This window comes from Lissotriton vulgaris, chromosome 9 (genome assembly GCF_964263255.1).
Source record: "Lissotriton vulgaris chromosome 9, aLisVul1.2, whole genome shotgun sequence".
In the NCBI taxonomy this organism is placed as follows: Eukaryota; Metazoa; Chordata; class Amphibia; order Caudata; family Salamandridae; genus Lissotriton; species Lissotriton vulgaris.
The window spans coordinates 466,018,558-466,032,300 of record NC_141697.1 but is presented as its reverse complement, the minus strand read 5'-3'; the positions used below and the strand labels follow the sequence as shown (position 1 = coordinate 466,032,300).

The 13,743-nt window shown below is 48.7% G+C and overlaps 1 protein-coding gene across 1 annotated transcript in view; it reads left to right on the top strand.

Annotated features, from left to right (window-relative positions):
- Nucleotides 1-12,245: 12,245 nt before the first annotated feature.
- The window catches only part of NUDT14 (nudix hydrolase 14), a 584,870-nt gene continuing 583,372 nt past the window's right edge, over nucleotides 12,246-13,743 (top strand). Inside the window, exon 1 of the mRNA XM_086937918.1 lies at nucleotides 12,246-12,417. Coding sequence (XP_086794044.1) covers nucleotides 12,337-12,417 — 81 coding nt within the window. The 5' untranslated portion in view covers nucleotides 12,246-12,336. The remainder of the gene's footprint in view (nucleotides 12,418-13,743) is intronic.

Genomic DNA, 13,743 nt, shown 5'->3' with positions numbered 1-13,743 from the left:
CTCCACTCGGAGTGCCGTTCGGGTGGTGATCAGCACTTGCCAGGGGCCCGTCCACCGAGGTTCCAGACTCTTGGTTCGCTGGAAATTTCGTATCAATACGAAATTTCCCGGTTGGATGTCGTGACCGGGGCCCCTGGAAGCATCGGGGATGGCCTGCTGCACCTGTTGATGAATGACAGACAACGTTTTAGTCAATTTGCACAAATAATCAGATAGTAGGACGTCTGGGACGTCGTGAATGGAGGTCGGTTTGGGAGCAGTCCAGAGATTCATAGGCCGCCCAAACACGACCTCGTAGGGGATCAAATGGTGCTTGGTGGGAGTGGAGCGCATTGATAACAAAGCCAGTGGGAGGGCATCCGGCCAGTTAAGTCCAGTGGTGGCCACTATTTTTGCCAGTTTCAGCTTGAGTGTGGCATTGTGGCGTTCCACTAGACCAGCGGATTGGGGGTGGAAGACCGCATGGAATCGTTGCTTCACCCCCAACCCTTTCAGGATTAGCTGGATAACCTCAGCTATGAAGTGGGGGCCATTGTCGCTCCATAAAATTCGGCAAAGGCCATAGCGAGGGAAGAATTCCTTCAGTAGTACTTTGGCAGTAGTCATGGCAGTGTTGTCACGGGTTGGATAGGCTTCTACCCATTTGCTGAAGGCACATACGATGACTAGTACATACTTCAGGTTTTGGCATCTCTCTAGTTGGATGTAATCCATCTGAAGGACCTCAAAGGGGTGATTGGGGGTCCCGAACCCTCCCCGGGGCACTACAGTCCCTTTCCCGGGGTTGTGTTGCAGGCAGATAAGGCACTGCTGAACTAGGCGTCTGGCTGAGTCAGGGATTTTGTCGTTATGCCAGACTTTGGAAATGAGTTCAATCATGGGTGCAGATCCTATGTGTGCGGGGGAGTGAGCCATGGTCAGTATGGGAATCAGATATGAGTCGGGCAGCATCCATTTGCTTGCATCCTTCGTTCGCCAACAGCCTTCCTCATCCTTCAAACCCACCCCTGCCCACTTAGTCAGCTCGTGAGGGGTGCTGGCCGATTGTATGTCTCTGATCATTGTCCTTGTGTCACTCCATGTTTCTGCTTGTGACCTGGTCACGTACATGCGTGTCGCCGTCCTATTCTCGGCTGTGGTTCGTGCAGTAATGTCGGCCAATGCATTCCCTTGTCCAACTAAGTCTGTCACCTTTTTGTGTGCCTGACATTTTATCACCGCTAGTCGTTTGGGGAGGAGAACTGCTTCAATCAGGGCGGAGACTAAATCTCCGTGGAGGATCGGGGTGCCGTGGGACGTCAGGAATCCCCTCTCCCTCCACAGGAGCCCAAAATGGTGGACCACTCCGAAGGCATACTGGCTGTCCGTATATACGTTCGTGGTGGTCCCTGCGGCTATGATGCATGCTCGAGTGAGGGCTATCAGCTCTGCTGCTTGGGCAGATCGTTGTGTGATGCAGGCTGTCTCAACTACTGTTCGGGCTGTCGTTACTGCATAGGCAGCTGAAGTGGTGCCATCTGGGAGTTTGATGCAAGAGCCGTCTACCCATAGCTCTCCATCGGGGTCAGGGAAAGCAGTGTCTCGGAGGTCAATCCTACTCCTAGTTTGTTCGTCCGTGACGGTCACACAGTCGTGGATGGGAGGAATGTCAGGGTCATTTTCAGGCAGGGGTAACAATGTGGCAGGATTCAAAGTCGTGCATCTTTTTAGGGTGATGTGGGGTGCAAGTAGCGTCAGTTCATACCCTGTCAGTCGTGCGCTAGTCAGGTGCTGGGTTTTGGTCTGGTTCAAGAGGGTGTCAACTGCATGGGGTACTAGCACTGTGAGAGTGTTGGAAAGTACAATTCCCTCGCTCTGACGGATAGAGACAGCAGCGGCGGCTACTGCTCGAAGGCAGGCAGGCAAAGCTCTGGCTACAGGATCAAGAGTGGCGGAGAAGTAAGCACAAGGGCGCTGCTTAGGACCAATTGATTGAGTTAGGACAGACAATGCGCATCCCTCCCTTTCGTGGGTGAAGAGGGAGAAGGGTTTGGAGTAATCCGGCGTTCCGAGGACGGGCGCTGAGCAGAGTGCATCCCGTAATTCCTTAAAGGAGGTTTGACACTCAGCGGTCCAAGGAAACGGGGAGGGGGCATCCTTGGTCAGTAGGGCAAGTAATGGTTTCACAATGAGGCTGTAATTAGGCAACCACTGCCTGCAAAAAGATGTCAGGCCAACCAAAGAGCGAACCTGCTTTTGTGTTTTCGGGATGGGGGTAGCTAGGATGGTTTGGATTCGGTCGGGTGTAAGTTTTCTCCCTTCTTTGGACAGAAGATGGCCTAGGTAAGTCACCTGTGGCTGGCAGAACTGTAACTTCTTTTTGGAGACTTTATGGCCGTTTTCTGCAAGAAAGTGTAGGAGTTGAACGGTGGCTGTTGTTGCAAGCGGGGTGGTGTCAGCCGCCAAAAGGATATCATCGACATATTGGATCAACACCACTCCCTCTGGTAGCTGGAAGGCATCCAGTTGTCTTTTGAGGGCCTGGCTGTAAATGCTGGGACTTTCAGTGTACCCCTGGGGAGCTCTACAGAATCGGTACGAACGGGATTTTAAAGTGAAGCCGAAGAGATAACGGCTGTCTGGATGGATGGGGATAGAGAAAAACGCGTTCTTAAGGTCGATAACAGTGAAGGTGGTGGCAGTGGACGGGATGAGGGTCAGAATGGTGGTGATATCAGAGACCACAGGATATTGGGGTACAACCACTTTGTTAATCTCTCGCAAGTCGATGATGAAGCGGTACGCTTTCTCATCTCCTTCACCTTGCTTCTTAACAATAGGTAGGATTGGGCTGTTGCAGACGTTGCTAACCACTTCTTCAACCACTCCTGCGTCTACCAGAGACTGAATGATCGCTACCAGTGCCTTCTCACCCTCTGGCGATATCCGATACTGCGGTAGTTTCGGGAGCATAGCGTCCTGTCGTACAGTTATGTGAATAGGGTCAATCATCATTCGCCCCACATCAGAGTCATTTTTGGCCCACAAGTACGAAGGTAGGGTGTCAAGCAGGGATAGGTCAGCGTCAGTTATAGGGCACATGTGTCGTGGGGGACGGGATCTGGGCATGTCTGGGTTGTCGTACAGGATGACTCGTATTCCATCTGGGGAACACCTAATGGTAGCTCGAAAATGCTTCAGTAAGTCAATGCCCATAATGGCGTCAGGGGAGCTGGAGGAAAGGAGAAATGTCGCGTCAGTAGTGTTGTTTTCTAGGTCAAAGGTAATAGGTACGGACAGGGGGTTAGTGGAGGGCGCCCCATCGAAACCTATCGACGTTATGTGTGAGCCAGACAAGGGTGCCCTTGGAATCAGTCGTTTTGATAACACACTACGTGTCGCCCCAGTGTCTACCAAGAATGGAGACTCTGTACCCAAGACCTTAGCGGTGAAATAAGGACCTTGCTGGTCAACACAGAGCTCAACTGGATCCCTCCCTTGCCCCTGGCAGTCCTATGCAAAGTCGGGGGCATGTTCACCTTCGGATAGCTGATATTGGTTCTGTCGGGGACGGTCAAATGTGTTCAGTCTTCCTGATCTGTCATTATTGGTGTCGTTGGGGCTCCCTCGTCCCTGTATTCTATTCCTCGGACCACCCGCCACATCCCTGGACTCCCTATTTCTGTTCATTTCTATCAGAACTGGACACTGAAATTTCCAATGACCGAGCCCTTTGCAGAAGGCGCATTGGTCATTGTTAACGTCTCTACGTCCAGTGTGGGGTGCTGGGGTGTGATCTTTAGGAGGTAGATCTCTGGGGGTGGTTGATTGGTAGTTCCCCCTTTGGTGTTCCCGTCCTAGTGCTATACCCTGTATCTGGGCTATCATTACCCTTTCCTTCAAATCTTTCTTCTTTTTCTCGGACGCCCTATCATTCTCATTCTTTTGGTGCTCGTAATACTGAGCCATCTGAAGGATGGCTGCGGGTTTGGAGGCTCCCCAACTACTCTCACTCGTCTGCAGTTTTTGGGAGACTTCTTGCGTTAGTCCCTTTACATAATTTTGCACAAACAGGTGTTGTCCGGTTGCGGTGGTCATGTCTTGGCCACTGTAGTCGGAGAACACTGTCTCGAATCGGGAGAAGTATTTTGACACATCCTCCTGGGGTTTCTGTCGACAGGCCGTGACTATCGACCAGTCTACTTTTCTTTCCGGGACCAGGGTTTTTAACTTCTGGACCAGTTTGTCTGGGAGTTCCAGTATGTCCTTCACTGGTTTACTCCCTGGCTCTCGCTGTCTATCGAGCTTACCGAGTTGGTCCCAGGTATGTCCAAACAGATCCGTGTGGTCGACTTTCCGGATTTGCTTCCACACATCAGCTGGCAGGCATAACCCAAAGAACAAGTCAATATCTGCTAAAGTCATTATTGTCGAACCCAAGGCTGTGCCTAATTCAGTATAAAATGCCGTCGGGTTCTTTCTTAAGTCGGGCAAGGTTTGCTTGAAGGTTAGGATGTCTTGTCAGTCCCATGGTTGGTAAACCCAATTGTACACAACCCTTCCCTTTGCATGTTCATTATTAATATCATCGCTCGTTCCCTGGCCCCGTGGCGGGATCCAGTAAGGAGCCGCTTCTCTGATAGGCATCATAGTATTGGCTACCTCTGCCGAGGTTGTTTCGGGGGCCGTAACCTTGGTTTCTGGTTTCTGTTCTGCGAGGTGGCGGAAGACCTCAAGCATTTGCATGAAGAGCTCCGTCACCTCACGTTCAGTCCCATCTCCGACATCAATCTTCCTATACAGTGTTGTTAGTTTAGCGGGACCCTTACTCTGATACCTATCTTCATACGCGTTCAGGGTGTGGAAGCTGAATCGCAAAATGAAATGCCGTCTGTGGCTGTCGGCATGTGAATTATACACGCTCATTGTGTATTCTTCGCTCTCCCTTCGTTCTACCAATGTCTTTGCTATTTTGTCGATCCCATCCCGCTCATCTTTGCTTAACCTATTTAACCTGGCTGATGATTGTTTGCTAGCCTCGGGGTCGCCTAACGAAGTTGTTAATGCGGCTGGTGCGGAGGCCGTGAGGGCTGGTGCACTAGCACTAGGGTCACTTTCACTCACACTCGGGGCTTGCAGGTTTTGTTGGCTGGGAGCATATGGAGGGGGCATGTAGATGATTGGGGGACCTAGCAATAACTCATCGTTCGTCCGCTGTTTGGAGGGTAGTTCAGGGTAGAGCGCAGAGGGGGTCCTAACAGGACATTGGCCTGTTGACCCCGATTCTTGGTTTTGTGTAGCTTCGTTTCTTTCTTTTATTTCCTCTTCTAGTTGCTTTGCGGCTAGGTGGGCTGCCTTTCGTAATTCTTTCCCTACTTTTGCTTCTTCTCTTTTCTTCCGTTGTTCCGTTTCCTTGCGCCACATGCCGATACTGTCGAGCATAGTGGGCGTGGTCTTATTCTTCTGGAGCGCTATTTCTAATGTTTTTATTTTATTTTCATTAAAGGAACCTATCAGTGGCCACTGACTTTCAGGGTTCTTTTTCGTGTATTTATGCCATAGTCTAGTGTAAGCTATAGCGACTAGTCCATACTTAGTGAACATGTCCTTATTAGGGGTGCCCTCCAGTGGAGCTGGATGGTTCATCTCTAATAAGCGGTCCGGGCTAAACAGGCTACCAACCAGTGGGGAGAAGATAGGCATGACGGTTTACACCGGGGACAAAAATCTGCACTACCTATCTTATCACAGCGGGCAAAGACTAGGCAGAATATTTCTATTCTCCGTTGTTTGGCGGCGGTGAATACCTCAAACGAACCAATACCGAATAATCGGCCAATCAAACAATTCAGTGGGGAGAATAAGTGGGCACGAAAAGTTATCGCTACCCACTCTTTCTCTACCTGCAAAGAGAGACCTTGTTCTTCCCGGTTTGCAGACAAAGAATCTCCAGACAATAATCCACGAACGATAGTTCGGGAAACAGTGGGGGAGGAAGATAGGCACGACGGATTACAATGGGGACAAAAGTCTGCGTTACCTATCCTTCACTGTTTGCAAAGAGAGAGCCTGTTTGTTTTTCCCCGTTTGCAGACAGCGAATCTCCAGAGGTTTCAACAAAGCGTAATACTAGTATTATCCAAACAAAAACAATTTTCCTCAATTCGTCGTGTTTACACGACCTTACCCGGACCGCATGGACGGTTTCCTGTCCTCTGGATCCAGCGCCCGATCGTCCTCTCTCCTTCGTGATGTTCGCGGCACTCCTGATGGTTCCCAGTCAGGACCGTAGATCACTCGAGAGAGGTCTGTTCAGAACTAGTGAAGGTCGGATGATCGGCTGTCAGACGAGGGTCTATCGGACATGAGCTCTTCCCGATCGTTGCAGTCGTTCACTCTGTCATCGGGACCTCTCCCACTGGATCCACGTGTCGCTGATGGGCCCCACGCTTTGGGACGCCAAATTGTAGAAAAAGGTAGGGCTAGGACCTTTCTCAAGATTTGCCCGGCGCTAACCGCCCTTGTACCATTCAAGTTTACCAAGCAATGAGGCAGGCGCCGGAGACCAGAAGGCAGGAAACAGAAGTTTATTCCGACGGAGCAGAACACATCAGATCAGACAACAAGGTATCGTCTCGAGGTGCTCTAACAGCCACTCAGAAGCCTGGCCTCTTATACACTGGTTTATGGCATGTGACCTTCCTTTAATACAATCACAACTTTGTAAGGCATGGGAAAAGACAACCCCGTAATCCTCGTGTTAATCCCACCCCCATATACATTCACAATGGAGGTCCTCAACCTGCTGATAAGAGAGAGGGTCATCACGCAGCTGAGTGTTTCGTCGAGTCTTAGGATGTGTGCGCCTGATCATGTCACAGGGGGTGGGGAGGCCTGGATCAATAGAGGGTCCTTTGAAGGAGAGCGACCTCATACAATAAGGGCAGTAAATGGTATCTCTCGGCTTAGGCAATGGCCTCGGACCGGTGTGGACAGTCGGACACCGGGTGAGGGGCCATCAATGGAGTGGTATTCATGCTGCGTGGACAATCCAGCACAGAGGGGAGGTTTATCAACAGAGGGGCATTCATGGGAAGAGAGGAGGTGTTGGTCAGGCGCTGGCGTGACTCCTAAGGACAGGGTCATGCAGATGGGTCATGCTCATAAGGAGGAGGGAGGGGGGGGAGCCAGGGCGCGCGGAGGATGCTTGCGGGGTCAGAGGGGCGCGCTGGCGATCGGTCGTGGACAGGGAGACCATGGTATCTAAGATGGCTGCCGTGCACGTAATATATAGGTGACCCAGGATGGCTGCCGTGCGCGTAGTGCATAGGTGACAAGCTGGCGCAGATGATGTTCAGATCGCAAACTAAAATTCCACAACCTGGCAACAATGTTCTGTTTCTTATTAGTGCAAAAAGGTTGTGGTGCCTTCAGGAACACAGCTGCAGTGTATTTTGTGCTCCCTTTCGCTGCCGTTGAGAGCTTGTGCCGTTCAGGCGGTTGTGATGCAGGCTGGCTCCAACAACTCCGGCAAGCAAAAGATGTCTTCGAAGCATGCGTCGCAGTATGCTTCAATCGCCTGTGATGCTAAGTTCTCGGTTTCTTGTACCTTGCTGACATGAAAGTTATCTCTGGCTTTGTCTTATCAGTTGCTCAGTATCTGGGGCAAGTAGCATCACTGCCAACCACCTCGTCAGAGGGTTTGACACACATTTTTGAATATGCTCCTCTGAAGGTCTTTAATATCTTCAGCAGCCTTGTATGGGATGGAGCAGGGCTTTGACTCCACATGTGCTGGTTGCAGACTGCTCTGCGTCGTTTCTGGGCACATGTGGCACGCACAAGCAGTGTGCCGTATCGTTACAAACTCTAAGGGGGAGCAGTCTTGTCCTTTCGGGCACATTTGCATTACTCATCACCAGTTATAGTGTCTTCCCCATACCAGGAGCATGCAGATGAATTACGCAACAAGGGAGCTTCTATCAAGCATTATTTTATACTTCAGCATACACTCATACACTGTGCATTACATCATACTTCACATTAATCACACCCTAACACCTTCCTGCATATTACGGATTCCCTCTTCAGAGTCTGCCCAGAACCACGAGGGTTGTAGTGTGCATGACATCAACATGCTATACTCTCCAGACGCACTTTGTCAGCAGTGATGCTTCTCACAGCTGGGTTCACTCCAGCCTGATTTCCAGGTTAGAAGATGGAGTCTGGAGTGAATAGGTAGTTCACTGTAGTGAGAATGAAAGTGAAAGGTTTTAGTGCTTAATCACATGGTGCCTGCGGGAAGCAGTGACCACCTCATTCAGTAAAGACTGAAACAGGGTAGGCACAGCTGGTAATGCAGAACACGATTCAGCATGTGGGCAGATTTTAAACGGTCCCAAGTAGTGCTTTAAATAAATGGGCAGGTTCTTTACAGTAATGAGTACCTGCAGCTCTTTTAAGTTGAAAGGGAGAGTACTTGCACTTTTCAGCACTGATCAGTGCTTGAAATTGAAAAAATAGAAGTGCAGGTAGGTACTCTGTACCAGAGTACCTGCTTGTTTCTGAAAAGTGCTTGTACTCTCCCATTAAAAGTATTGCAGTTCTCTTAAGAAGTGCTGGTAATCTCCCTCTAAAAAAAAAAAAAAAAAGTGCGGGTATTGCGTACCCGACAGTACCGGCCCATTTAACTCCATGGCTGCTAAGGCAATTCCCCTCCTGTGCTGGGAATTGCTTATTTTCATTGTTTTTTGACGAGCTGGGCTCGTCATCAGTGTATGAGGAGGCTACACCATGACGAGCCCAGCTCGTCATGAGTGTCGAAGGGGTTATAGCACTGGCACGGATTCCAAATACTTAATGTGAGAGTAGTGGCACGGCTCAGGAGCAAACAGGTACCCTAAGAGTACTTCTGCATCCCCAAGATGCTCCTTGGAGTGATAGCTGTGCTATATAAGACCCCATTTACATTACATTTAAAGCACTGGTTGCATGCAATATTCGAACAGATCGTCCAAGCCTGCTATTATCTTTGTATTATCTGGCCTATAGGCTGCATCATTCATGTAACAAGGTCAAAACTACAAGTAGCAGAAGGAAAAGTCATGCTACCTAGGTTTTGCGTTGAAAAACATGAAAGCTCGGCATATAAAAGGAGAAGGTACTAATACATGTCAACATTTTAGAACGGGAAAGCGGAACATTTTGAAAGAAAAGTCGCGGGAATGTATTTTCCCCATTGATTTTTACTGAAACAACTCAAATAAATCAATTTTTGGGCTTAAACAAACGGGAGTCTCCCGCATGAATGGTGTATTTTGGTACAACTAACAAGCTTTTCTCCTTTACCATCTAGTTGACACAAATGCTCATATAATATGCACTAACTCTACACACGGGCAAAACCCGAAGCACACCTATTGTGAAGCTGTGAACTAAAGATCGATCTTTCTACCGCTGTCTGTCTCTCACCCATCCCGAGCGCTGCTGCTGCTACTGCTACTGCTGCTGCTGCTGGGCTCTGAGGCTGCCTTCTCGCAGGTTCCCTCCCAGTCAGAGCCGTAAACAGTGGCGGCTGGTGACATTTGAAAGTAGTGGGGCGTAAAAGTTTGAGGTGAGTGCTCGGTGGCGAGTGAGCCTAGTGAGTGAGTCTGACTGCCATAAGGTGGGTTTGTGGGGTCCTTCTCGCCATTTTTGTAATCAAACTGACTATCCCCAGAGCTAAGCTAACCCAGCCTATCAGTATTCAGATGCTGATTAAGCCGATGTGTAATATCTGAAAAAACTCCAGGTGACAATGGTGAACACTGCACAGAGATGGTGCCCTGACTACCGAAGCGCACACGGTAATGGATAGACACACAATGCATGCACATGTGAGGTATTTGGCCACTGTGGGTAACATCAAAAGGAATGGGGGCGATTGACAGCCTGAAAACAGGCAACATATGCAGGGAACAAGCCCCAAGGCATCCTATGTGACCCAAGAACACCACCCAGCATGGATGCAGCAATAATGTAGTACACATGCAAAATTAGTAGCAGATGAAGAGAGCAGTGCCTGAATAAACAAAAAACAGTAATAAAGACATTCATGAACGAAATTAATGAATTTACCAACCATGAAAGAAACACTAAAATGCTAATTTAAAGGGTACGACTCCAGTCCATAGCATCCGAGCACCTCGCAGAACATGTCACTACCAGTGACATCACACAGCTGGGTCCTTACCAAGGATGCACACGCACACCCCACCTCTTAAAGTTCAATAATCTGCATAAACTAGAATCATTGAGGGAAAACAAACCATGTGACAACACCATGTTAATTTTTAAATAATTCTCTCTGTGGTATTTTAGAACAAGTCCTTGCGTGCAGGTTTGTGTAACTGTGCAGTTTTGTTTACATTCCACTCGCAAAAGAAACGGAACTAATAAGCTCTCTGATTTGTACATTTAACTTCCACACACCTGTGGCACAGTATGACCCCAACTCCCAGTGCACCAAGCATATCAAGGTGTCCTGCAGCACCTTGATCTCCTGGGCCAGAATGGCGAAGAGCACCTGCAGCACGGGAACCATGTTCAGAGCAAATAAAAGACACGAGCGAGCAATGAGTTTACCGCTGCAGTAGTTCTAATTAACTGCGCTGTAAGACTGTGCGGGTGAGAAAGCAATATTAGAGGGGGCGAGAGAGCAAACAAGGGTTGTATCCTGAACAATGCGAGCCTGTGCAAAAACAGTTTTCTGCAGGTGCATTTATGTGATTTATGCTCTAATCACAAACCCTTTTTTATGATCAGCGCTGGTGTGCAGATTACCTTTTCATCAGTTAGTTAACATTTCAAACGGTTCCTAACTGAGAATATACTTAAAAAATAGAAATACCTGTTTTCTGCCATATTCTCAGTAAGGAAACACTATCATGAAAATTGCACTAACGGACAAATTGCTGGGGCAAAAATCATAGGAACTCCGCTGCAAGTGTGGCACGAGAGGAATTCAAACCTAGTGTTGCCCACGCGCACTCTAGTCTCTTCATGGTCTGGCCTCCCAGAGGTGTTTGGTAGTAAGAAGGGAGTGTGACCGGAGACAGCTGCACAGGTATGGGGAAGGAACATCAGCTGTCATGAACGAAGGAATCGGCACAGACAGTTTGAACGTCAGGCCAGCTCCAAGGGCGGCAGAAGTTTAACCACGTACAGTACACATATTTATATACCCTTATTACAGCAATTTTTATAGTGCAAAGTAAACAGCATTACAGCCCAATCCCACCCAACAGGGATTTGAAACGGTAAACAGTACACTTTTGATGTGGTTTTTTTACCTTCTATTTTTACACACGGGCGGCTGCCTGCTTCAGCGTCTCTGAGGCCATTAGGCCAACACTGACAGTGCTGCCTTGCTGCGGGCTTGCTGTGAGGCCAGGCCCGGGCCTGAGCGTGGCATGTAGTCAGAGAGATGACGAGTGACATGGTGGTGGTCAGATTGGGAATGAGGAATAAATACCACCACTCGTCTCAACTGCACCTGCACCATCCACACTTCGATCTTCGTCGTCCTGGAGGCAAATATACGCAGGAGCTGGAAGTAGATTTAAACTCCAGCGCGGCAACAGGAGTAGGGGTCCATCACTGCAAGGCATCATATTAAAGCCCTGCAGTGATTGGTCACGAACATTGGAGCCTCAAAAGATCTCTCCTATCCTCGCGTTGCCTTCTGTTCACCAGAGATCGGGCAGTCAGCCTCCAACCCACGCACGGCAGCACCATCATCCTCGTTAACTCAGCCAATCCTGGCGCAGCATAACATCGCCACTGCGCCAGGATTGGCTAAAGTGCAGGGCTAAAACTGCCCATAATGAGACCCGGCTCCCCCGGGTCTCTGTCTGTGTGACAGCTAAGGGAGGAGGAGGAGGGAAGGGGCTATTGCCTGTGTGCGCATGCGTGGGCAAGTCATAATAATGACGTGTCCTAAATGCGCACACTGCTGCCTGCCACAGACGCTGATATTCACAGTGAGTCACACGCTGCACTGCCGCAGGCCCGCCCCCCACGATCGCGATGATGTCACGTTGTGACTCCGGCCTCAATTATGACTGCACTGTCGTTTATTCTGTGCGCGCTCATAATTGTACTTTATACTTTTTACTTTTTGCGCAGTGTGCTGTGTGCAGTGTGTCAGACCAGTGACAGCAGTGACGGTCGTCCATGGCTAGTGGGGCTACGCCCCAACGCCCCCAATGGACGAACCGCCACTGGCCGTAAAGAGACGCGTGATCGCGCGCAGACCAGTTTCACTTTCTTTTTCAACTGCACTGTGCTCGGGTCTGCTCGGTTCTCCCTTCTAGCGGCATGGAGCAGATTGCAGAGGTGGAGGTAGTGCCCTGCGCCTCTTCGCAGTATCTCAGGCCGTTCAGGATGCATTACAGTCAGGTGAGTCCTGACGTCGCCATAGTAGTGAAGGAAGAAGGCGGTTCAGCCGCTGCTTACAACACTTCCGGCTCCGAAAGTGTGAGGGCCGGATTTCATGGATAGACGGTCAGGCGGGTGTCCCCTCTATGCCAAATCGTATGCTTAGAGCGCTGTAATGAATACCCCGATGTGGGCAATGTTCTGGTATGTCATGATCTCAAAAATGAGCTGAAAACATGTCAACGTTTTAAAGGGCGATTGTCTATTTATTGTAAAAGGCCTTGCTTTTAAATTCACACTCTCTGTGTCAACTGACTACATCACACGTGTGAATCTTACTGTTGTGTTTTTTTTTTAAGCCAGCAGTGCTTTGCATTCTGGTACTTGTAGTTTGAAAACTACTAGTTTCACCTAATCATTTTACGTTTTGATGAATAAGTACGTCAATTTACACAAACATACAACATTCCGAGTGCTCCTGGCAGAAAAAAACGGTGCTTTGGTGTTCCAGATTAAATCGACCACGATTGCATGTTGATTGGATTAGCTAGCCGCACGCTTTATGTGAATTAGAGTTTTAGATACATATTTCTACTTTGCCCCGCTCTTGAATATTTGTTGGGCACAATTAATTTCAGGGAGGATATTGAGCTTGCCCGTAAGAGCACTCACACTGGGCGTGTGTCCCCGTTTCAACTTTCTAATGTTGGCAGTTGAAAACCGATTCTCAAAATAGCCACACTTCCTCCAAAATGTCACCCGAACTAGCAATAGAAATGCAGCGCCCCTTCCATAAATTGTCATAGTTAGAAATTTGAAACCAAGCATGCCAAATACAGCTCCCGCATTTATTATCTGGTGCCAAGGATGCCCCTGCCCTTTAAAAAAACATATGTGCTCAGCACGTCATAGTGGGAATTTTGTGTCACGTGAAAAGGCTATCTTGTCTACCTAACTGGTATTGCTTCCCTAGTATTTTTGTTTTTCACAGATATTTACAGCCTTTTTCATTGAGATTGTACTCCATTATTTCCAATGATGGACGCCCTGCATATGTTCAGTGTCACGATATGAAAATATTGGACATGTTATGGTATGCCAATTTATATGGCACTCGTGATACCTTTGCATAGTCACTCAGGTTTGCTGACTTCTGGCCAAGATTCCAGTTGCCAGCCTATTATATTTTTGTTAAGCTAGAGTTGTTTGAGAAGTTATTTTTTCACAGAAAAAGAAACAAGTTGCATAATGCCTTCTAGGTACTGCATGTGTACGTGGTACCCAGAATTCCAAACCTGTTGGGACTGGATTGTAACTGAAGTGGTTTAGAGGTGTGGTCTCCATCCC